General features: G+C 48.4%; 1 protein-coding gene across 8 annotated transcripts in view; it reads right to left on the reverse strand.

Annotated features, from left to right (window-relative positions):
- Positions 1-21,570, reverse strand: part of NSD1 (nuclear receptor binding SET domain protein 1) — a 173,934-nt gene extending 152,364 nt beyond the window's left edge. Inside the window, exons 1-3 of one of the 8 annotated variants that reach the window (XM_010386416.2) lie at positions 21,451-21,570; positions 19,412-19,525; positions 18,582-18,671 (exon numbers count right to left, since the gene is read on the reverse strand). In XM_010386416.2, the coding sequence (XP_010384718.1) occupies positions 18,582-18,671; positions 19,412-19,441 (120 nt within the window). In that variant the 5' untranslated portion in view covers positions 19,442-19,525; positions 21,451-21,570. Of the gene's footprint in view, positions 1-18,581; positions 19,526-20,366; positions 20,485-20,652; positions 20,845-21,450 lie in introns of those variants that run through there. The other 7 variants (XM_030926948.1, XM_030926951.1, XM_030926950.1 and 4 more) reach the window with 7 other exon arrangements.
- Positions 21,571-26,133: the final 4,563 nt, after the last annotated feature.

Below are 26,133 nucleotides of genomic sequence, written 5' to 3' on the forward strand. Positions count from 1 at the left end.
AACAGTAAACAAGCAGAAATCATCTTCAACAATAAAACTGCACTAGTTAAAGCAATCCTATAGTAGCATTTTGCACCCACTTAATAAAAAAAAAAAAATCAGTGTTATCTATGTGTAGGGCAAATGCTAAATTCATACACTATTTAGAACTATGTGTAAAATGGTAAAATCCTTTTGGAAAGCCATCCAGAAACAAGTACATCAAGAGCCAACTATATATAAAATCATATTCCACCATCAGCAATTAATTCTCAAGAAATAATTTTTTAAAAAAAGCAAAAAATAATAATTCCACAGACATTACTATGAAATTGATAAGGTACCTACCAAGACTTCACTTACAACTCTAATAATTATCTTCTCCTCCAAAGAATTTCAGTGGTTTAATTACCTGCCCTAACACTTCTACCCCAAAGCTCTGTTAGAAAAGCACTTTACATACAAAACCTAAATAAACACAAAATTTAAAAGAAAAAATAAATAAATATAAAACCTGGGCAGGCCATGGGGGCTCACAGCTGCTATCCCAGCACTTTGGGAGGTTGAGGAGTGTGGATCACTTGAGGCCAGGAGTTTGAGACCAGCCAGCCTGTCCAATGTGGTGAAACCTGTCTCTACTAAAAATACAAAAATTAGCCAGGCGTTGAGGGCACACTCCTGTATCAGGAGGCTGAGGCCCAAGAATCACTTGGAAAAAAAAAAAGAAAAGGCCAGGCGCGGTGGCTCACGCCTGTAATCCCAGCACTTTGGGAAGCCGAGGCGGGCGGATCACGAGGTCGGGAGATCGAGACCATCCTGGATAACATGGTGAAACCCCATCGTTAACTAAAAATACAAAAAATTAGCCAGGCTTGCTGGTGGGCACCTGTAGTCCAGTTACTCGGGAGGCTGAGGCAGGAGAATGGCGTGAACCCGGGAGCCGGAACTTGCAGTGAGCCTGGCAACAGAGCGAGACTCTGTTTCAAAAAAAAAAAATCGCTTGAACCCAGGAGGCAGAAGTTGCAGTGAGCTCAGATCATGCCACTGTATTCTGGCCTGGATGAGGGAGTGAGACTCTGTTCCAAAAAAATAAATATAGGCTGCGCACGGTGGCTCATGCCTGTAATCCCAGCAGTTTGGGAGGTCGAGGCAGGCGGATCACGAGGTCAGAAGATCGAGACCATCCTGGCTAACACAGTGAAACCCTGTCTCTACTAAAAATACAAAAAAAGTAGCTGGGCGTGGTGGCGGGCGCCTGTAGTCTCAGCTACTCGGGAGGCTGAGGCAGGAGAATGGCGTGAACCTGCAAGGCGGAGCTTGCAGTGAGCCAAGATCGGGCCACTGCACTCCAGCCTGGGGGACAGAGTGAGACTGTCTCAAAAAATAAAAATAAAAATAAATAAATAAATAAAAGCATATACAAACATACAGACCTACATATATACATACACACACAACCTGGCTGGGCACAGTGGCTCACGCCTGTAATCCCAACACTTTGGGAGGCCGAGGCAGGAGGACCACTTGAAACTAAGAGTTAAAGACTAGCCGAGGGAACATAGTGCGATCCCATTCCTACAAAAAAATATATAAAAATTAGCTGGGCATGGCCGGGTGCAGAGGCTCATCATGCCTGTTACCCCAGCATTTTAGGAGGCCGAGGCAGATGGATCACGAGGTCAGAAGACCGAGACCATCCTGGCTAACATGGTGAAATCCTGTCTCTACTAAAATACAAAAAATCAGCCGGGCATGGTGGCGGGCACCTGTAGTCCCAGCTACTCAGGAGGCTGAGGCAGGAGAATGGTGTGAACTCGGGAGGCGGAGCTTTCAGTGAGCTGAGATCACGCCACTGCACTCCAGCCTGGGCAACAGAGCGAAACTCTGTCTCAAAAAAAAGAAAGAAAAAGTTAGCTGGGCATGGTGGCACACACCTATAGTCCCAGCCTACTCGGAGGGGCAGAGGTGTGGGGATTGCTTGAGACTGGGAGGTTGAGGCTGCAGTGAGTTGTGACTGCATCACTACACTCCAGCCTAGGCAAAAGAGTGAGACCCTGTCTCAAAAAATAAAAAATAAATAAGGACACGTGCGGTGGCTCATGCCTGTAATCCCAGCACTTTGGGAGGCCGGAGCGGGCCGATCACCAGAGGTTGGGAGTTCGAGACCAGCCTGACCATCTCTACTAAAAATAAAAAAATTAGCCAGGCGTGGTGGCACATGCCTGTAATCCCAGCTAGTCAGGAGGCTGAGGTAGGTGAATCGCTTGAACCCGGGAGGCAGAGGTTGCAGTGAGCTGAGATCATGCCATTGCACTCCAGCTTGGGCAAATAGAGCGAAACTCCATCTCAAAAATAAAAATAAAAATAAAATAAAAAAAGACTGAGTCTCACTCTGTTGTCCAGGCTGGAGAGAAATGGCACAATCTCGGCTCACTGCAACCTCCGTCTCCTGGGTTCAATTTTGGATTCTTGTGCCTCAGCCTCCCAAGTAGCTGGGACTACAGGCACCTACCATCACGCCTGGCTAATTTTTGCATTTTTAGTAGATAGAGGTTTTGCCATGTTGGCCAGGCTGGTCTCCAACTCCTGACTTCAGGTGATCCTCCCGCCTAGGCCTCAAAGTGCTGGGATTACAGACGTGAGCCACTGTGTCCTGCTGGCAATTCTTAATATATTGTGACATGATGGAAGTGCTGTTCCCCAATATACTAATTATAAAAACAGACTTAACATATTTTCATTGTAGTTGAACCAACTACAATGTTAAAGAAATACCTCTGGTATATACAACTATAAATTATGAATTTACAATCATATTTTTAAAAAGAAAAGAAATGCTTTTGAATGTAAAATTCCAATGACAAATTAGTGTGGCATTAATGTCTGTTATTTTCACTGGGTACAGACACAACTTGCACATCACCTACTTTCACCAGGGAGACCCAACAGCTCCAATTACAGCATCAAGAGAAATCAGAGATAACACAGGAAATAAAGACTCATAATTTTCAAAGAAAGACTACCTTCAGACTCATTCTGGTATGTTAGGGAATATCACATAACCAGTAATTACTTTTAATTTAATATGTAAATATAATTGTTCATTCTCCAAAATAGATGTTATCTTTCCAGCAATTGCTAAAAGAGTATTATGGTATTTCATATAAGGTCACTAGCGATGTGAAAGGAACTTTAGAGGTATTAATAAAGTAATTTCACCTAATAACAGCAACAAACACTAAAATTTGTTCCAATCTACTAAGGGAAAATCACAAGTACGTATGATTTTATTGGTTCCCTAACAAATTATCTAAAAATGGAAGCAACATTTTCAAAGTATGGTTTGTGGGAGGGTGCAGTGGCTCACACCTGTAATCCCAGCACTTTGGGAGGCCAAGGCGGTGGATTGCCTTAACTCAGGAGTTCGAGACCAGCATGGACAACATGGCAAAACTCTGTCTCTACTAAAAATACAAAAAAGCTGGCTATGGTGGCAAGTGACTGTAATCCCAGCTACATGGGATGCTGAGGCAAGAGAATCGCTTGAGCTCAGGAGGCAGAGGTTGCAGTAAGCCGAGATCATAACATTGCATTCCAGCCTGGGTGACAGAGCGAGACTCCGACTCAAAAAATAAATAAATAAGATAAAAATAAAAAAATACAAATACAAAAAATTAGCCAGGCATTGTGGGATGCGCCTGTAGTCCAAACTACTTGGGAGGCTGAGGCAGGAGAATCGCTTGAACCTGGGAGGCAGAGGTTGCAGTGTGCCAAGATCATGCAATTGCACTCTAGCCTGGGCAATAAGTGAGAGTATCTCAAAGAAAAAAGAAAGAAAGTATGGTTTGTATACAGGCATTTAAAAGAATGTGGGTCATCTAGAACAGGGGTCCCCAATGCCCAGGCCGCAGACTGGTACTGGTCCTGAGTCTGTTAGGAACTGGGTTGCGTAACAGGAGGTGAACAGCAGACAAGGGAGCATTACTGCCTGAGATCCCACTCCTGTCAGATCCGGGTGGCATTAGATTCTGAGAGGATCATGAACCCTACTGTGAACTGCGAATGCAAGTGATCTAGGTTGCACGCTCCTTATGAGATTCTAACTAATGCCTGTAATCTAAGGTGGAAAAGTTTCATCCCCAAACCATCCCACTCCCGCCTGTGGAAAAACTGTTTCCCAGGAAATTGGTCCCTGGTGCCAAAAAGGCTAGGGACTACTAATCTAGAATAAATCAAAAACTCTCTCTGTATGGAATCCACCATACAAAACTGTAATCCCAGCACTTTGGGAGGCCGAGGTGGGCGGATCACCTGAGGTCAGGACTTCGAGAACAGCCTGGTCAATATGATGAAATCCCATCTGTACTAAAAAAATACAAAAATTAGCCAGGCATGGTGACACACACCTACAATCCCAGCTACTCCAGAGGCTGAGGCACGAGAATTGCTTGAACTCAGCAGGTAGAGGTTGCAGTGAGCCGAGATGGCACCACTGCACTCCAGCCTGGGCAACAAGAGCAACATTCCATCTCAAAAAAAAAAAAAAAACACAATGAGATGAGACATTACTACCTACACGAATGGCTAAAATTAAAGTAGTGACAGCACCAAATGCTGGTGAGGATGCATAGAAACTGAATCACTCTGTCAGGTGCGGTGGCTCATGCCTGAAATCCCAGTACTTTGGGAGGCCAAGGCGGGTGGATTACCTGAGGTCAGGAGTTCAAGACCAGCCTGGCCAACATGGTGAAACCCTATCTCTACTAAAAACACAAAAAATTAGCCGAGCATGGTGGCACATGCCTGTAATCCCAGCTACTCGGGAGGCTGAGGCAGGAGAATCACTTGAAGCCGGGTAGCAGAGGTTGCAGTGAGCTGAGATCGTGCCATTGTACTTCAGCCTGGGCGACAGGGCGAGACTCCGTCTCAAAAAAACAAAAAATAAAAGAAACTGGAACACTCATATACTGATAGTGAGAATATAAATGGTACAGACACTATGGAAAACACCTTGGAAGTTTCTTATAAAACTGAACATTGGCCATGCGACGTGGCTCATGCCTGTAATCCCAGCACTTCAGGAGGCCAAGGAGGGTGGATCACCTGGGGTCAAGAGTTCGGGACCAGCCTGGCCAACATGGTGAAACCCCATCTCTACTAAAAATACAAAAATGAGCTGGGCGTGGTGGTGGACGCCTATAATCCCAGCTACATGGGAGGCTGAGGAAGGACAATCACTTGAACCCAGGAGGCAGAGGTTGGAGTGAGCCAAGATCACGTCATTACACTCCAGCCCGGGCAACAAGATCAAAACTCCCTCTCAAGAAAAAAAAAAAAGGCCGGGCGCGGTGGCTCAAGCCTGTAATCCCAGCACTTTGGGAGGCCGAGACGGGCGGATCACAAGGTCAGGAGATCGAGACCATCCTGGCTAACCCGGTGAAACCCCTTCTCTACTAAAAAATACAAAAAACTAGCCAGGCGAGGTGGCAGGCGCCTGTAGTCCCCGCTACTCAGGAGGCTGAGGCAGGAGAATGGCGTAAACCCGGAAGGCGGAGATTGCAGTGAGCTGAGATCTGGCCACTGCACTCCAGCCTGGGCGACAGAGCGAGACTCCGTCTCAAAAAAAAAAAAAAAACACTTAACATGCCATTACCATATAATCCTGCAATTTTTCTACTGGTATTTATCCCAGAGAAGTGAAAACTTATAGTCACACAAAACCCCATAAATGAACGTTAATAGTACTTTTACCTTAATCACCAAAAGGTAGCATTGGCCCAGATGTTCCCCAACAGGTAAATGGTCAAGCAAACCATGGTATATTTGTATCATGGAATATTACTTAGTGATAAAAAGGAAAAAACTAGGGCCGGGCACAGTGGCTCACACCTGTAATCCCAACACTTTGGGAGGCCAATGCAGGTGGATCACTTGAGGCCAGGAGTTCAAGACTACCCTGGCCAACATGGCGAAACTCCGTCTCTACTAAAAATATGAAAATTAGCTGGGTGTGGTGGCAGGGGCCTGTAATCCCAGCTGCTCAGGAGGCTGAGGCAGGAGAATCGCTTGAACCTGGGAGGCGGAGATTGCAGTGAGCCAAGATCGTGCCACTGCACTCCAGCCTGGTCCACAAGAGTGAAACTCCGTCTCAAAAAAATAAATAAATAAATAAATAAATAAGTATTGATACAGTCAACAGCTTGGCTGAATCCCCTGGAAATTATGCTAAGGGAAAAAAAGACAATCCCAAAAGGCTGCATACTGTATGATTCATATTTATCTAACATTTTTGAAAAGACAAAACTTCAGAAAAATAAAGATCAGTAGCTGACAAAGGCTAGAGATGGAGGGACTAGGCCAGGCATGGTGGCTCCTGCCTGTAATCCCAGCAGTTTGGGAGGCCAAGGCAGGCAGACTGCTTGAGCTCATGAGTTCTAAGACCAGCTTGAGCAACATGGTAAAACCCCATCTCTACAAAAACATACAAAAATTAGCGGGCCATGGTGGCAAGCGCCTGTAGTCCCAGCTAATCAGGAGGCTGAGGTGGGAAGATCCTTAGCTTAAGCCTGGGACGCAGAGGTTGCAGTGAGCTGAGATGCAACTACTGCACTCCAGCCCGGGCAGCAGAGCAAGACGCTGTCACATACAAAAAAGAGATGGAAAGGTTGCCTAGAAGATGACGGATGTAGTTATAAAAGGGCTGGCAACAGCAGGGATCCTTATGGTATTAGAATTTTTTAGCGATATTTTTTTTTTTTTTTTTTTTTTTTTGAGACAGAGACATATTCTGTCACCCAGGCTAGAGGGCAGCGGCGTGATCTCAGCTCACTGCAACCTCTGCCTCCTGGATTCAAGCAATTCTCCAACCTCAGCCTCCCGAGTAGCTGGGATTACAGGCATGAACCACCACACCCAGCTAATTTTTTTTTTTTTTTTAATTTTTAGTTAGACATGGGGTTTCACCATGTTGGCCAGACTGGTCTCAAACTACCGACCTCAGGTGATCCAGCCGCGTCAGCCTCCCAAAGTGCTGGGATTACAGGCATGAGCCACTGCACCCAGCAAACATTTAGAAACTTGACTGCAGTCGTGGATATACTAATCTACACAGGTGCTAAAAACATATAGAACTTAATATACACACAATGAAAGACTACCAGTAAAAACTGGGGACATCCAGAATATGTCCTGATAGAAATACACATTTCTTTTAAGGAAAAAAATAAAACTTAAGGACATCTGAATAAGATGTATAAATTATATGAACATCAATGCCTTAGTAAGACTGGCTGGACACGGTGGCTCAAGCCTGTAATTCCAACACTTTGGGAGGCCAAGGCAGGCAGATTACGAGGTCAGGAGATTGAGATCGCCCTGGCTAACACGGTGAAACACCCCGGGTATCATAGCATGCGCCTGTAGTACCAGCTACTCGGGAGGCTGAGGCAGGAGAATTGCTTGAACCTGGGAGGTGGAGGCTGCAGTGAGCCGAAATAGAGCCACTGCACTCCAGCCTGGGTGTCAGATGGAGACTCCGTCTCAAAAAAAAAAAAAAAAAATTCAGTGAATTACATCAACATCAATAGTCTGGTTCTGTGGTATTAGATATTTTTTGCAAAATACTACCATTGCAAAACCAGGCAAAATATACAAGGGACCTATTCTTTTTCGTAAGAGAAAGGGTCTCTGTCACCTAGGGTAGAGTGCAATGGCACAATCCTACTTCACTGTAGCCTCAAACTCCTGGGCTCAAGCAATCCTCCAACCTCAGCTTTCCAAAACACTGGGATTACAGGCATGAGTCACTGTGCCTAGGCCATGGAATTTCCTTATTTTGGGTTTTTTTTTCTTTTTTGAGATGGAGTTTTGCTCTTGTAGCCTAGGCCGGAGTGCAATGGCACCATCTTGGCTCACCACAACCTCCACCTCCCACGTTCAAGTGATTCTCCTGCCTCAGCCTCCCGAGCAGCTGGGATTACAGGCATGCGCCACCACGCCCAGTTAGTTTTGTATTTTTAGTTGAGACGGGGTTTCTCCATGTTGGTCAGGCTGGTCTCGAACTCCCGACCTCAGGTGATCTGCCTCAGCCTCCCAAAGTGCTGGGATTACACACGTGAGCCACCACGCCCAGCCTGGATATGGAATTTGTTACAATTGCATGCGAATCAACATTTATCTAAACAAAAATTTCATAATAAGAAAATATTCGCAGCTGAGGTGGCTAATGCAGAGTAGAATTGCTTGAAGCCAGAAATTCAAGACCAGCCTGGGCAACATAGCAAGACCCTGTCTCTACCAAATAATTTTTTCTTTAACTAGCCAGGTGTGGTGGCATGGCCCTGTAGTCCCAACTACTCATGAGGCTGAAGTAGGAGAATCACTTTAACACAGGAGGTCTAGGGTGCAGTGAGTTGTGTACTCCAGCCTGAGCAACAGAACAAGATGCTGACCTCAAAAAAAAAAAAACTTGTTACATGTTTCTATGAAAAGATGTCTTAACATATTAACCAAAAGGGAAAAAAAGGGGTGTGTGGAGAGAAGAGACAATTTCTAATAGAATATTAAGAGTATAAATGAGGGAGCATATGAAAAGTGACAAAAATCAAGGTATTTTTATATTCCACTTCTAAGTTTGCCTTTTCTTTTTTTTGAGACGAAGTCTCACTCTGTAACCCAGACTGGAGTGCAGTGGCACAATCTCAGCTCACTGCAACCTCTGCCTCCCGGATTCAAGTGATCCTCCTGCCTCAGTCTCCTGAGTAGCTGGAACTACAGGCACGTGCCACCACACCCGGCTAATTTTTTTTGTATTTTCAGTAGAGACAGGGTTTCACCACGTTGGCCAGGCTGGTCTTGAACTCCTGACCTCAGATAATCCACCTGCCTCAGCCTCCCAAAGTGCTGGGATTATAGATGTGAACCACCGTGCCCGGCCAAGTATGACTTTTCTAAATTCAAAAAGGTTCATAGGAATTGCTTTAAAAGGCTACAATTGAGATTATTTAAATTAGATTCAGAAATAACTGTTCAATTGTTATTATCCTACCACTAAATTTCAGAGATTGGATCTCCTTTCAATGGGCTCTCCTGAAAACCAGGAAGAAGAAATTAAACATTTCTATCTAGGACAAAGGACAACCTGCAAAAAGCGACAATGTAATAAACTTACACCACTTAACAGTTGGAATACAGAAAGCTATTGATCCTATTGCACAAATTAAATTATTCTGATTATCAAACAAAAATACAAATGCTCCTGATTATTAATTAAAAATGGAAACTGTAAACAGCAGTTAATGTCTTCATCTTACTAATTAAATAAGTTTGGAAAAATAGAGGAAAAAAACAAAAACTCAGCCAAACGCAATGGGCTCATGCCCGTAATCCCAACACCTTGGGAGGCTGAGGGCGGCGGATCACCTCGGCCCAGCCAGGAGCCATGGTCACGCCACTGCACTCTAGCCTGGGCGAAAGTGTGAGACCCTGTCTCAGAAAGAAAAAAAAACTCAAAAATATCTTTCTCGAAATTCACAACTCTTTCAAATGTACATTTGGCTCTTGGCATGCAGCAGTAGGCATCACTTACAGCGTACCTACTTCAGGACTAGCACTGTATTACTTCATATAAATTATCTTGTGTCATGGCCAGGAGGGATGGCTCAGGCCTGTATAATCCTAGCACTTTGGGAGGCCGAGGTGGGTCGATCACCTGAGGTCAGGAGTTCGACCAGCCTGGCGGAACATGGCGAAACCCCATCTCCACTAAAAATACAGTATTAGCCCGGTGTGGTGGTGCACGCCTATAACCCAAGCTACTTGGGAGGCTAGGGCAGGAGAATCAACTTGAACCCAGGAGGTGGAGGTTGCAGTGAGCCAAGATCATGCCATTTTGCACTCCTGCCTGGGCACTAGAGTGAGACTCTGTCTCAAAAAAAAAAAAATATCTTGTGTCGTAGACTCAACAACCCTCTGAGGCAGGTACTAGCCATAATTTAGAACTGAGAACTTAATGTCCCTTCAGAGACATTAAGGGACTTCTTCCACTAAAGAGATAGTGCAGTATGCACTCAGAGATGTCCAGCCTAAAACCATTATAATTTATTATCCTTGGCCGGGTGCAGTGGCTCATGCCTGTAATCCCAGCACTTTGGGAGGCTGAGGCAGGCGGATCACAAGGTCAGCAGTTCAAGACCAGCCTAACCAACATGGTGAAACCCCACCTGTAATCCCAGCTACTCAGGAGGCTGAGGCAGCAAAATCGCTTGAACACAGGAGACGGAGATTGCAGTGAGCCAAGATCGCACCACTGCCCTCCAACCTGTGCAACAGAGCAAGACACCATCTTACAAAAAAAAAAAAATTATTATCCTTAATTAGGAGAGTGAAAGTTGAGAATGGAGAAAAAAATTAATGCATGAGATATTAAGAAGCTCAAACTCAAAAAGCCTTAGAAATTGAGTACATGAGGAAACGAAAAAAGAAAAACCAACCAACCTGTAAAGTTTTAGAAATTTGGTCCACTGAAAATGATGAAGGCTGACAATCCACTTATAACCTTCCTAGCTAAAATGTACTCACTCCCCTTCCCAAACTGTACCTCTGTAATAGCATGATTCATTCATTAACTCGATATGTCCCCAGTAAAAAGAAGGCACCATGATACATGCTGTTAAGATGCAAAGATGAATCAGACCAGGAGAATAAAGGCATAAGCAAGGGGAGAGTATGGACCAAGGGACCATTAAGAGTCCAGTTTGGCTGAACTCAGGGTACACAAGGCTCTAGCATAAGATTTGGAAAGGTCAGGACAGGATCCTATCAAAAAGGACACTGAATTTGGGCTTTATTTGTTTAGAAAATGAGGTGTGCATCATTTAAGTTATAAATTTAAGTAGAGACCCAATATTTCTCACTTCGGAAGTAGGAAGTAATTTTATATAGGATAGACTGGAAGGAAAGACTAAATGAAGACCAACAATAAAGATGTCATAGAAAAATAAATAGAGAATCTGAGGGCATCTGTAAAATTTTGTAATAGTAAAAACATTTAACTATACAGCACGGCATATAAGCCTATCTATATATCTTTATCTCCTGACAACCCCACTCTTCCCAGATAGCTAGCCAAGGATTTCTGGCCACTTACATATGCTATTCCCTCTTACTGGTATGTCTCTGCTCAAACTATAAATAACCACTCTGTGAAGTCCTCCCTGATTATTCTAGGCATGCCTTCCTTCACACTCCCAAAGTATTGCATACATAACACCTACCAGACCACTTAGTATTCTGTATTGTCATTGTTTACGCTAGTTTTTGCCACACAGTGAAGTTCTTTAAAAGCAGACTATCTCTTTCCTTTTTAAAATTTTTTTAGTTTTTATTATACCGGCAGTGCCTGGCTCAAGAGGTATTCAATTGTATTTTAATCATTTAAATGAATAAGTGACTGCAAGGTTTCCAGCTTTCAGAAGAACAGGATAATGACGTCATTATGAACACAGAAGTAAATAAGTATTTGGCAATAAAAGAGATGGGTTCAAAATGAAAATAATAGGCTGGGCTCAGTGGCTCATGCCTGTAATCCCAGCACTTCGGGAGGCGGAGGCAAGCGGATCACTTGAGGTCAGGAGTTTGAGACCAGCATTGCCAACATGGCAAAGCCCTGTTTCTACTAAAAATACAAAAATTAGCCAGGCATGGTGGTGGGCGCCTGTAGTCCCAGCTGCTTAGGAGGCTGAGGCAGGAGAATCACTTGAACTCAGAAGGCAGAGATTGCAGTGAGCGGAGATGGCACCACTGCACTCCAGCCTGGGTGACAGAGAAAGACCCTGTCCAAAGGAAAAATAAAAAAGGAAGTAATATTACATTTTAGGTGAATATGACACAAGGTAGAGGAGCAGCTCAGTTGACAATTAGAATTTCTTGGTTTGAAGTCAGTTCAGAAGAGAGTATCACAGAGTGGAGTAGCAGCAGAATCAATGAAAGCGGATGAGACTGCAGAGAAAGAGGAAGAAAAAGAGAATAAGCACTCAAAAAAGGACTATTTAAAAAGTGGTATGCAGGTCGTGGTGGCTCACACCTGTAATTCCAGCACTTTGAAAGGCTGAGGCAGGTGGATCACTTGAGGTCAGGGGTTCGAGACCAGCCTGGCCAACATGGTGAAACCTTGTCTCCACTAAAAATACAAAAATTAGCCAGGCATGGTGGAGGGCGCCTGCAATCCCAGCTACTTGGGAGGCTGAGGCACAAGAATCGCTTGAACCCGGGTCGGGGAGGTTGCAGTGAGCTGAGATCACGCCACTGCACTCCAGCCTGGGCAACAGAGCAAGAACCCATCTTAAAAAAAAAAAAAAAAAAAAAAGGCTGGGCGCGGTGGCTCATGCCTGTAATCTCAGTACTTTGGGAGGCTGAGGCAGGTGGATCACGAGGTCAGGAGTTCAAGATCAGCCCGGCCAAGATGGTGAAACCCCATCTCTACTAAAAATACAAAAGTTAGCCGGTCGTGGTGGCGGGCGCCTGTAATCCCAGCTACTCCAGAGGCTTAGGCAGAGAATTGCTTGAACCCGGGAGGTGGAGGTTGCAGTGAGCCGAGATCACCCCACTGCACTCCAGCCTGGGTGGCAGAGCGAGACTCTGTCTCAAAAAAAACAAAAACAAACAAACAAGAAAAGGTCATCCAGCAAGGAGGCAGTCGGATAGACAGCAGAACCTCAGGTGTGGAAAGATCAATTTTCTTCCAAGATACCTAAGGAGGGAATAGAAAATTGTGGGATGATGGGTAGAAAAGAGGAAGGAACCTCTGAGGAATCATTTTTGTCTCAGGCAGCAAAACTATAAGCCTTAGACATCATCTGCCCTCATCTCTCTCCATTCCTCAAATCCAGACTCCAATCTGCCTCCAGGTCAGGTATCCCCAAAAGAGCTACCAATTTTCTCCATTTGAAATAATCTTTTAGATTTACCCCTTCTTTCGAGTACTAGACTGCGCTCATGTTTTTTTTTATTTTTTTGTTTTTTTTTTTTGTTTTTTTTTTTTAAGAGAATCTCGTTATGTTGCCAAGGCTGGAGTGCAGTGGCTATTCACAGGCACAATTATACATAGCGTGTTGCAGCCTCAAGCGATCCTCCTGCCTCGGCCTCCGGAGTAGCTAGGACTACAAGTACATGCCACTGGGCCAATTCTTAAGTCTTAATTACTATTGCAACAGACACCTACATCCTAAGCTTGCCTCTAATCTCCCCTAGTCAAAGTCTTCTAAACAGATTTTACATCACTTCTCAGCTAAAATCTCTCAACACCAAATGCTTCACATCAACACCAAATGCTTCAGTCTGAATTTCTAGGCCCCATTACCTGACTACATCCATCCTACCCAAGCAATCTCCAACAAGTATCCTCCGAAAACGCCACGCTCATTTAATTCTCCACATCCAAAGCACCTAGCCTGTCTCAACAACAGTAACAACAAAGCACAAAGCCTTTGTACACTGGGAAGAATTAGAAAATATCAACCAAGGCCGGGTGCAGTGGCTCAAGCCTGTAATCCCAGCAATTTGGGAGGCCGAGATGGGCGGATCACGAGGTCAGGAGATCGAGACCATCCTGGCTAACACGGTGAAACCCTGTCTCTACTAAAAAATACAAAAAACTATCCGGGCAATGTGGCGGGCGCCTGTAGTCCCAGCTACTCGGGAAGCTGAGGCAGGAGAATGGCGTAAAACCCGGGAGGTGGAGCTTGCAGTGAGCTGAGATCCGGCCACTGCACTCCAGCCTGGGCAACAGAGTGAGACTCCGTCTCAAAAAAAAAAAAAAAAAAAAAAAGAAATTATCAACCCAATTAAAGTACCAGGTTAGAATTACAAATTGTAATGACAATCACTTCACTTCACTGTATGCAGAGAAAATAAGAGCACATGATGGTAAACTGAAGAGGCTACTCATTCGTGACAAGAGGCAAACAGTCTACTTAGAGGTAGATACACAAAATAACAGAAAATATGACCCTTCTTTCTAATTCTAGACAGGAAATCTACAACCCTAATAACTACTCTTACCCACTGCCAAGAGAATTTTCTCCTTTTTTTTTTTTTTTGATAGGATCTTGCTCTGCTGCCTAGGCTGGAATGCAGTGGGGTGATCATGGCTCACTGCAGTCTCAAACTTCTGGGCTCAAGCGATCCTACTACTGCCTCAGCCTCCTGAGTAGCTGGGACTACAGGAATACCACCACATCCAACTGAGTGTAGAGACAGGATCTCAGTATTTTGCCCAGTCTAGTCTCGAACTCTGGGCCCTAAGCAATCCTTTTGTCTTGGCTTCCCAACTTGCTAGAATTACAGGTGTTAGCCACCAAACCCAGCCAAGATTACAGACAAAAAGAGACAAATAGCAATTTGCTACGGATTTTCTAAAATTCCCAGCATAGTAACTATACCTACTGCATCAATAAACTTAAATCAACTGTGAACAGCTTGAATACGTTAATATTATATGACTACATAGAAGAGTTATTTATTTTTTTTTTTTTTTGAGACGGAGTCTCACTCTGTCGCCCAGGCTGGAGTGCAGTGGCCGGATCTCAGCTCACTGCAAGCTCCGCCTCCCGGGTTTGCACCATTCTCCTGCCTCAGCCTCCCGAGTAGCTGGCACTACAGGCGCCCGCCACCTCGCCCGGCTAGTTTTTTGTATTTTTTTAGTAGAGAAAGGGTTTCACTGTGTTAGCCAGGATGGTCTCGATCTCCTGACCTCGTGATCCGCCCGTCTCGGCCTCCCAAAGTGCTAGGATTACAGGCTTGAGCCACCGCGCCCGGCCTAGAAGAGTTATTTTTAATTACGCTTTTCTCAAGCCTTATTGCTTACCTAACTTTGCATTCTAAGATTGACTGCTTTTTTTTTTTTTTTTTGAGACGGAGTCTCCCTCTCGCCAGGTTGGAAGGCAGTGGCGCAATCTCAGCTCACTGTAACCTCCACCTCCCAGGTTCAAGTAATCCTCCTGTCTCAACCTCCCGAGTAGCTAGGACTACAGGCGTCCGCCACCATACCCGGCTAGCTTTGGTATTTTTCGTAGAGACGAGGTTTCACCATGTTAGCCAGGATGGCTTTTTTTTTTCTTGAGAGGGAGTTTCTCTCCTGTCGCCCAGGCTGGAATGCAATGGGGCAATCTCGGCTCACTGCAACCTCAGCCTCCCGGGTTCAAGCGATTCTCCTGCCTCAGCCTCCTGAGTAGCTCAGATTACAGGCTCCCGCCAGTATGCCTAGCTAATTTTTTGTATTTTTAGTAGAGATGGTGTTTCGCCATGTTGGCCAGGCTGGTCTTGAAATCCTCATCTCAGGTGATCTACCCGCCTCAGCCTCCAAGTGCTGGGATTACAGGCGTGAGCCACCACGCCCACCCTGACCTCACTTTTTAAGTCCTCAGTCTAAGAACGGGCTCCATGGCTCACACCTCAGCACTCTGCGAGGCTGAGGCGGGTGGATCACCTGAGGTCAGGCGTTCACCTGGCCAACATGGTAAAACCCCATCTCTACTAAAAATACAAAAATTAGCTGGGTGTGTGGTGCACACCTGTAATCCCAGCTACTGGGAAGGCTGAGGCAGGAGAATCACTTGAACCCAGAAGGCAGAGGTTGTAGTGAGCCAAGATCACGCCTTGTACTCCAGCCTGGGTGACAAGAGTGAAACTTCGTCTCAAAAAAAAAAAAAGTCCTCAGTCTAAAAATATCAAAGGCAAAAATAAATGCAATAAATTTCAATCACAACTCTGAACCAAATTCTAAAATAATAAATTAGGGGATGGGGCCGGGCGCGGTGGCTCACGCCTGTATTCCCAGCACTTTGGGAGGCCGAGGCGGGCGGATCACAAGGTCAGGAGATCAAGACCATGGTGAAACCCCGTCTCTACTAAAAATACAAAAAAAAGCCAGGCGCCGTGGCGGGCGCCTGTAGTCCCAGCTACTCGCGAGGTTGAGGCAGGAGAATGGGGGGAACCCGGGAGGCGGAGCTTGCAGTGAGCCGAGATAGCGCCACTGCACTCCAGCCTGGTGGACAGAGCGAGACGCCGTCTCAAAAAAATAAAAATAAAAATAAAGAAATAAATAAATTAGGGGATGGGTACAGTGGCTCACGGCTGTAATCCCAGCACTTTGGGAGGCCAAGGTGGGTGGATCACCTGAGGTCAGGAGTTTGAGACCAGCCTGGCCAACATGGTGAAACCTCGTCTCCAATAAAAATACAAAAAGTAGTCGGGTGTGGTGGTGCACACCTGTAGTCCCAGCTACTCGGGAGGCTGAGGCGGGAGAATCACTTGAACACAGGAGGAGGCGGTTGAAGTGAGCCTAGATCGCACCACTACACTCCAGCCTGGGCGATAGCAAGACTCTGTCTCAAAAAAATAAAAATAAGTAAAGTTACATACTTGCTTCTTCAAGCTCATAAAGTCTTTGAGCAATTTCAATTTCTCCCTGAAAAAAAAACTTCTACATTCATGCATTTGCTAACTCCCATTTCAAACATGTAAGCTACTATCTAAAGGCTCCAATATTTTCAGTTTTTTTACTGTCTTTTTTTTTTTCGAGACAGTTTCGCTCTTGTTGCCCAGTATGGAGTGCAATGGCGCAATCTCAGCTCACTGCAACCTCTGCCTCCCAGGTTGAAGCGATTCTCATGCCTCAGTCTCTCAAGTAGCTGGGATTTCAGTTGCCCACCATCACACCTGGCTAATTTTTGTATTTTTGTAGAGATAGAGTTTCACCATGTTGGCCAGGCTGGTCTCAAACTCCCGACCTCAGGTGATCTGCCCACCTCAGCCTCCCAAAGTGATGGGATTACAGGCGTGGGCCACCACACTCGGCCTTCATTTTTTTTGTTTGTTTGTTTAATAGAACCAATACTCCACTAACATCTCTTTGATGAGAAACAGGTTTACAATTCTATTTGTATGCTTCTAGAGAAACATCTATCTCCATTGTCAGATTTAAATTTATGTGCAAAAACAAAGACAAAACGATATATATAAAATAAATTTCAACATGTACTCAAGAAAAAGGACTTCTGAGCTGCCACTAAGTTTTCAAAACAGCCTACCCACCCTAGGACAATTCAGACTCAAGATAACCACTAAAGCAAATTTTTCAAAATCTGCAATTGCCAAGAAACCAAGGAGTACTAAGGCACAATTAAGAATCAACAGAAACAAAAGTGACACACCCACATTCTCCCTCTGTAACTTTAAAGAACAGCAGGGATATAAGGTAAAGTGAATGTTTAATGAACTCAGAATAACAACATACCATAAAAGTTTTTCTTATAGAAACTTAATGTGGTATCATCTCTGAAACATTTTTTGGCCAAAAAAAATTTATCTTTGGTAACATTACCGGCAGTAACCAAACAATGTGTTTGGGCAGAAACAAAATCAATGATCAAATATTAATATTGAAAGCTGAAGGAATCTTATAACAATCAAGTACTTTTGGAATTTAGAGGCAATAGAATTGAGGCTAAGAGAAGTGAACTGATCATTTAGCTAGAAGTCAAGAAATTCTGCATAAGCTCAAATAAAAACAAATGTTATCATTTATCACCCTCTAACAATACTTGACATTACTGAAAACAGCAACTCAAATAAGATACTCTCCATTTCTATACACACAGAATATGTATCACACATACATATATACACTTCAAAATCTGAAACTACTGTAGTTCTAGCTGATGCAGGAGGATTGAATGAGCCCAGGAGTTCCGACGCCAGCCCGGGCAACATGGCAAGGCCAGTCTCTAAACAATAAATTAATATAAAACTTTTAGTTACAGTTCTGTTAAAATAAAAGAAAACTAGAAAAAGTTCAAGAACTAATGGTGATACAAAAACTAGCCAGGCGTGGTGATGGATACCAGTAATCCCAGCTACTCGGGAGGGTGAAGTAGGAGAATCGCTTGAACCCAAGAGGTATAGGTTGCAGTGAGCAACCACTGCACTCTAGCCTGGGTGACAGAGTGAGACTCCATCTCAAAAAAAGAAAAAAAAGAGCCAATGGTGGCAGTTATCAAAAGCACACGATGCTATACCTTCACAACAGGTAGTTCAGAAAAACTAGCCTAATTTAGATTTTGACAACGTCCAAAAAAACCTCATCTTAGTCACTTTAATCTGTGTTCAAAATGCCCTTCAACCTGAAGTAAGAGTCAAGTCATCAAGTAAAAAAATAATCTGCTGCATACAGCAACAGGACTCCAAGCACTAAATTGGTTCACCTGCACTCATGGTGCTGGCAGGCCAAAACCCATCTTTTCTTTTTTTTCTTAATCATATGTCTATCTCCATCTTGAGAAATTAAATCAGAACTCAATCAAATGCCTTTAAAAGCATTAGCCTACTCTCAATGGTTATTTGGAAAAAGCTTAAAATAACCAAACTCATACCAGAGATGAATTTAAAAATCAAAGTAAAATTCTGCCCAAAAGCTTATGCTTAGCAATAGGATTTCAGCTGTGAACTGATAAGCAACCAAAAACAAATGTGTTACAAGTTTCTCTTTAAGTGGCCTGTATATATACATATACGTATATATTTAAGTTGTACCAAAAACTGCTTACAAATGGCAATTCCTGTGAAGTAGATGATGATGAAGTTCCAGGTAATTCTAGCATGTTTCCTAATGTACTGGTACTGGAATCTGGATCATCCTGAAAAGATAAATTTATTGAGTTTAATTGCTCTTCTATTGTAATGTTTGTATCTCCTAGTGAAAAGGGGGCTGGGAGAAGGGCTGCTTTTTCATTGCTGCCGTCCACTTCATTTCTTTGCTTATTTTTCTGTGTTTCAGTCTGAGGAGCTAATGGCAAGAATGGCGATTTGACTGCACCGTGTCTACTCTCTGGTGTGCTGTCTTGTTCACTTCCCATGGCCACTTTTACACCATTCTCTGATTTAGTCTCATAATTGCAGGTGGCATTGGTCTGAGTTTCCTCAAAGATCTCCTCTATACTCTCATCCTCTGTGACTGGCTGTTCTGGGTCCATTTCAGAATCTACATCTGCATCGTCCACACAAGTAAAATTCTCAAAGTGCAGAAAGCCATTCTTGATAGTCTTTGTTACTTTTACCTGGAGTTCAGGGGAGTTATTACAAGAGAGTTCCTGTTTCATAGCAAGTGCTGTAGGACCACCAGGACTCAAAGAAGTGCAAACAATTGGCGTCTGAGCTCTTGAATCACTTTTTTCAGGGCCTTGAAAGGATTCTGATCCATCAGCAGACCCATTTAAATACTCTACATTGATCATGGAGGCCAAATCCTGTAGTCTCCGCAGTGGAATGTAACAAGATGGAGAATCTTGTCCATAAGCATTTTGGGATGTTCCACTGACAGTCGATAACTGCATAGTACACCCATTAAGTGGCTCAGAAAAATTGGATTGATCATTACCGAAAGGGCTGTCCTTGTCTTCAGGGGCATCTAAATTCACTGGATTGGAAAAGGGCAGCAGACAATTTCTTCTGGGTAGTTCACAGGTCTGATCCATCCTGGGCCGGCATCAACCTGGAATCCAAAAGCACAGCAATTAATCTGAGTTAATAGGCCATCTGACTCGACTCTTCAAAATGGCAGCCAGTTCAAGGCCTAGTGGCCTGTATGCCACTCCGCTGCACTTCTATGGCCAGAAAAAGTTCCCCCGACTGGAGACGAAAAAATGGCCTCGGTGAGCCTCTGAAAACTCCATTTTCCCGAAGCTGGGCCGATTCTGCCACATAGAAACAGCCCGTCTCTTTTTCCTCCTCTGCAGACTGGTGGACACTTGGGCTGAACTAAAATTAAAACCCCTCTGCCAGTCAAAATTTCCAATTCTCAAACAGGAATCGTCCTCCCCCTCCCTCGCCAGGGGTCGAGCAACTGGATCTCTCAAAGGCAAATAGGCTGCGGGGTCCGAGGGGGGCTCCTGGACCCTGCACAAAAAGGTACCCCCCTTCCTGGCTCGCTCGGGCGCAGCGGTCACAATAGCGCTGCACCCTGCGCCCAGCCAGCGCCGGAGCCTTTGCAGCGGCAGTGCGCAGGCCGCAGGCGAGCCGGCCGAGGCGGGTGCACCCCAGAGCTCGCCTTCCTGAATGCAGGCCTGCTGGGGTCCGCAGCTGCAAGGCCCAGAGGCCGGGACGCGGCAGAGTGAGAAACCGAGGCAGCCGGCGAAGCCCAGTCAGGGCAGCAGCAGCTGCCACAGCCTGAAAAACATGGCTGCTGCCGACGCCGCCGCCGCCTGCCCGGGCCGCGCTCCTTCCCGCAGCGGCGGCAGCACCTCCCAGCCGAGCCGATCGCTCTCATCAATATTCAGCAGCAAGCAAAGTTTGCTGCGGGAGGGCAGCCAGCCCCGCGCGCCGCAGCCCGCTACCTGAGGGGAGGCGCAGGCCGAGGTGTTCGCGGGCGGACGGTGGGGCACGGGCCGCGCCGGGAGGAAGTTCGCGGCAGCCCGGCCAGCTAGGCCCGAGCCCGGCTGGTAGTGATGGAAGAGGGGGAGGGGGCCGGCGGCTGCAGCGCCGCCGGCCACCAACCCCGCACCGCGCCCGGCCCTCCCCCGAGCCCCTCACCTCACGGCCACCACCATCTTCCCCGCCCGGCCACCTCCTCCCTCCCTCCTCCTCGCGCCTGCCCGCCGCCCACCCCAGCGCACTAGTTACCGTGCCCCGCGCCCCCTCCCGGGCCAGCTGGGGGGAGGGAGTGACCCTCATTACACTGGGGTGCGAGCGGAGCGGTGGGGAGAGAGCGGGGCCGCTCGCCGCACCCCCCTCCCCCCGCGTCTCTCTTCAAGGGAGAAGGCAGCGAGCGCGACCTGCCCCGGCCTATTCCGCCGCCGCCTCCTCCTCCTCACACCCCCACCGCGCGCGCCCCCGTGGCGGCGCGTGCGACCGAGCGCCTCGCGCCGGCCCGCGTGCGGCTGGGCCCCGAGTGCGCGCGCACCCCTTCCCCCACCGAGCGCGCGCGTTCCCTTGCCTCACTCTTCGGGGTTCAGGGCGGGTGAAGTCGGGCTTGCGAGCGCGCCACCCAATCAGCGGAGCTGCCGCTGCCGCCCCCTCCCCTCCCCCTGCGCGCCCGCTCGCGGCCGGGGCCTACGGGCCGGCCCGGCTGCCCGGGCGGGGCCTGAGGCGGGCTCCCCAGGGGCCTCGCGCGCCTCCTTGGAGTGTCGGGGCCTGCGGGCGTCGTGGGTGGCATTCCGATCCCCTCACCTACCTCGGGGCACAGCGCTGGCCTCGAGCCGCACACGGTTCCCGCACCCTACGCGTCTCGAACCCCAACCCAGGCGGTACCTGGCCCGGCTGAGGCCTGTCCGATCGCCCCACCAGCCCCGCTCGGGCCCGCGTCAGTACCGGCCTCCATCTTAGGTTACAGCCCAGGCTCCCCATCCACTGGGCACCTGCCCTCAGCCCGCTGGGTTCGGCCCGAGGCCAAGGCAACCCCCCTCCTGCCGCAGGGCTCACCTGGGGGCTTGGGCTGGGGTCTTCGAGGCCTCAGGCCCCGAGCAGACGCGGCCGCAGGTGAACCCCCCTACCCGGCCGCACCCCAAACCCACACCACCACCACCACCACCGACCAAGCTGAGCAGGAAACAAAATGGAGGCAGCAGCTCGGGTCTGCCTCCCTGAGCCAAGCCTGTGCAGCCCCAGGGCTCCCTCCTGTCTCAGGCTCGACGCCCGCGAGGCAGAGGCTGGATCGTCCCGGGTGCCGCGGGCAGCCGCCCTACAGCAGCGCAGACGGGCCGGGGATTCGGCCCTGCGGTGCCCACAGCCCCTCACCCACCACCCCTTCCCTTCCCCCTCCCCCCATCCCTCTCCCTCCCCCTGCCCGGCCGTGCGGGGTGAGCGGCTCCGGGGAGCCGGGTCGGGTTACCCGCCCGGGCACTGCTCGCCCGGCCGCGGCCTCCGCGCGAGAACGAAGCCAGGCGACCCCAGCGCTGAGCCCACCCCCGCACGGAGCCGGGCTGCAGCCTGACAGCGGACCCGCACCTCGGCCTGCAGCCGTGCGGCCCCCGCCCAGGGAGGCCGAGTCCCCAGCGCGGGCCCAGCCGGGACGAAGCTCCCTCACCACCCCCGAGCCCAAGGGTCCTCGCAGCCTCGGGCGGGGCGAGGGGAACGCCCGGGGAGGGGGTTCTCTAGTCCCTGCACCGCCTCCCGCGCCTAGTCAGGGTCTGGGCCTGGCACGGGGGCTCGGGCAGCGGGCGCCGGCCGGCGTGGGTATGTGCGTGCGCGCCGGGCTGGGGGCCGGGACGGGCCGCGCCTCGCACCGCGGACGTTGCAGTTCTCGGCACCCAGGCAGATGGCCCTCTCGTGCCACCGCCGCCCAGCGCGGGCCGACTGCTCCGCAGCCGGTTCCCCGGGGAGCGCGCGCCTCGCCCCTGAGGGCCGGGCATCTGGACCCCAGCGGAACTGCGCCGGCACACGGGACCGCCCGGCTGGCCGGGACAAGCCGGCTGGCGCAGCTCTCGGCCTGGGGCCTCACGGCCTGCATCCTGCACCGGGCCCGCAGCACCGACCCTAGCGCGGCCGCGTGGCGTCCAATCCCCCAAGACAGCGGAAGGGCAGGACAGGGAGCCCGAGCTGGGCCTGAACTCGCGACTCCAGCTCCTCGGACCCTTCCCCCAGCCCGGACTCCGTCGGCCCCTGGGCTTGATCCCCACCAAGAAGCTCACCTCAGGAGTTACCTGGTCCCTAGGGCGCTAAGCGCCTTCTCGCTGTTCAGAGAGAGCCGGATCCGGCGGCCATAAAAATTCCGCCTCCTCCAGAAAGCCTTCTGTGATTAGATTTGGAGTTAACTCCATCTCAAGCTGAGGGCGCCGCCCTCGAGGGCCACGTGACTAGTGTTCTTCCCATGGCTTAGTAAATGTGCATAGTTATTGCCCCAATGGACTGTTTACTCACTGCCTTCTGTTAACTTTGAGCCCACCTGGGAGAAAGGCCACTTTTGGCGTTGCCCTGTGTGACATCAGTGCTGGCCAGCTAAACTCCATCTTTCCTTCACCCAGCGACTGGCCCAGCGGGCGTGGAGCTCGAGATGCCCTTACCCTTTTGCTCTCCAAGGCCCACAGTCCAGTGATGGAGGCTCCCAAGTCAACAGGCCCTTAGCACATGTCTGCCAGTGCCGGATGCAGACCTCGCCAAGACAGCGAGTGGGCTTTGTTAAAAGGAAAGCGCCCACTGGAACGGGAGTGATGAGAGAGCCGTGACCTCAGGGAGGCTCCTTCTGTTGAAGAGTCTGAGGTACCCTGAAGATTCCCAGGTGCAAAGTCAGGTTGGCAGTTGTCTATGTGCTGGGACCAACCAGAGAAAAGTCCAGTCTATACCTACAAGGGCCAGCCCTTTGTTCTGCCAGGGTCACTCACCCTGCTCATCCCAACTGGGCAATTCGACTCAACAGGGAAGCTCTGACTGGTTCCTTCTTCACACCTAATAATTTGAGCCAATCATTTTGACTGACAATTACTCCTCTGCCAATTGCCCCAATTCATCAATGCTCCCAGTCCTTTACTTTGCCACTAACCATCCTCAGGGCCTGAGAGCTGCCTTAAACAAGTCACTTAACAGCCCTGAGCCTCAGTTTCCCCATCTGCAACTTCCAATGCACAGCACTGGCTGCGAAGATCCTGTAAGGTAAAGGTCTAAGTGTTAGCAGCCTACACTTAGACTTAGTTATAGGCTGAGCACTTGATGAGTGCTGAAATGTAATTCATCGCTTTATTCAGCAACCATTTCCTGCATTCCAGGCAGTGTGCTGAGTGCTGGGGAAACAAAAGATGAGATCCTGGCCTCGGGAAAAGATAGTTAAATAAAGGTGGTAAGGTGTGAAAATAGGGTTGAGACAACAGTTTCTTCCAAAGCTCACCTCTGAACAACACTGCCTTCTGGAAGAGTGAAGGCCAAGAGGAGATTGGCTGCTGGGGATGAACTGCTTGCTGACAGGTCTAGGGGAGAAGACCAGGACCCCAGGGAAAACCTCTCAGACTTCTCTGGGGTAACCCCTGAGGACCGTCCCTTCCTCTTAGAATAAAGCTTGGCCACAGAGGCCTCAACCACAGCAGACCCGTCTCCAGCCTCCCCATCCAGCAGGCCCTAGCCAAGCATCTCATGTGTGCCAGCACTAGGTTGAGAAGAACCACAGCACCATAGACTGTCACAAGGATACTGACTCCTTGTGGGGGCAGAAGGGAGAGGACTGTGTCCCTGTAGGTTGGGGGCCTGGGATGTACACTCAGCTTTCCTCTGGCTGGTTGTCTCAATTCAGGGACCTCTTCTGGGCCTGTGACCCCCATCCTTAGGACCGAGATAAGAATCAGTAAACACTTGCTGGGTCTGTACTATGTACTGGACACTATCCTAGGCACTTCACATACAGTCGTTCCTATGACCCTTCACCGGCCCTACGAAGAATTGAGGCCCAAGAGACTAAGCCCTCACGCAAGGTGTCAGCACCTTAACTCTCACCTGGTGTGATGGGTCTCACATGCTTGCTCTCGTCCTGTCCAGCCTACAAATACTGCCTGTGAAGAGCCCGGCATGGTGCTCACACACAGGTGCCCAGGAATTTGAATGACAGGCAGACGGACTCTACCTTAGGCTCAGTTTCCTCATCTGTAAACTGGTGAGATATAATAGATACCTTGGGACATTTGGCCAATGTACAGCGACCTCTTTTTTCTTAGAACTGCCCCTTTTCATTCATTAATTCCATGAATATTTTGGGGGCTCCCTGTCACAGCCTTGTGGAAAAAGCAGACAGGTAATAACAAGGCAGAGAACTGAGTACTGAGAGAGAAGCCAAGGGTGCTGGAGAAGCTGAGAAGGCCCTTGAAACCAACTCAGGGGTATCCTTGAGGAAGCAACATCCAGAGAGAGTCCTGGAGGATATGCAGGAATAGCCAGGCAAGAAGGGGAAGAGGCAGAGATTCCAGCCGTCCAGAGAAACACCAGGCTTCAGAGGAACTGACCACACCAAGGCCAGTGCATGTGCCGGGGGCGGAGGTGGTGAGTGCAGAAAGAGGCTCAACCAAGGATGGGGCAGACACAGGGGCCTCACCCTGCAGGGCTTGGTTGGTCGAGTTAAAGAGTTTAAGCTTTATCTGGAAGGCAGTAAGCAGCCATGGAAGGTGAGGGAGGAGGGAGAATAATGACATGATTGCATCTGAGCAGTAGAAAGCTCACTCTTCTGTGTCCAGAAGACACTTGGTTCCTCCCCTAGAAACACAACTCCAGCAAGGGCTCTGCCTGTTGTTACAATAACAGTTGTAGCTTATCCTCCTTTGTTCCAGCTACCCTGCAAGATACTCATTTATTCCTCTGAGATGGGCATTATTGTTATCTCCATCTTCCAGAAAGGAAGCATGACTTGACCAGAGACAAACTCCCATCCTAGTTCCAGCTCCTTGTTCCCACTGAACAGGAACAGCATCTGCCTTCTGACTAAACAGTTAAGTCTTGGGAGAGGCATGGAGGCCTTTCGTAATTAATCCTGAACGTAGCTGGAGAACACCAGAACCATGCCTTCTGATGGGTCTAGGAGCTGTTTCCTTCCTCTCCCCACCCACGGATTTCCCCAGAATTGAATCAGTTTTCAACTTAAGATCAAGAAAGGCCTGGCCACATCTGAGACCAGGCAGCCCACCAGCAAAGTCTCCTTCCTGCCCCGAATACCAGGTTCTGTCGATAACCTGAGCCTGTACCCCCAGCCCCAGCCCGAAGGACTCAAGCATCCACCTTTAAGTTTTCTTCTTCTTAAACCTCCTTCTGAAGTTTCATATGGTGACCACTAATCCCTGCCCTCCTGCTCTCACTTCCCCCAACTGCCCAGTGCCAGGACAAGCCACATCCTGTCCAGCCTATGCTCACGTCTGTCACTCTGCCTTTTCCCATGGGCAAACTCCATTCATTCTGTTTAGAAGACTCCTCCTTCCGGAAGTCTTCCCACCCCTACAGGCAGCCATTTTTCCCTGAATGAGTCCCAGTAGTAACTAATGGCTTCTAAATCTGGTCTCATCCAGTTGGAGAGCCACTTCCAACAAGACTAAGGATATATACTCTCTGACCTCCAGTGACCAAGCCCAGACTGTGAGGCTCAGAGTGAGTGCTCCAGAAACATTTCATGATGCCTATCTATCCCCTCCTCTCCTCTCC

This window comes from Rhinopithecus roxellana, chromosome 3, assembly GCF_007565055.1.
Source record: "Rhinopithecus roxellana isolate Shanxi Qingling chromosome 3, ASM756505v1, whole genome shotgun sequence".
NCBI lineage: Eukaryota > Metazoa > Chordata > Mammalia > Primates > Cercopithecidae > Rhinopithecus > Rhinopithecus roxellana.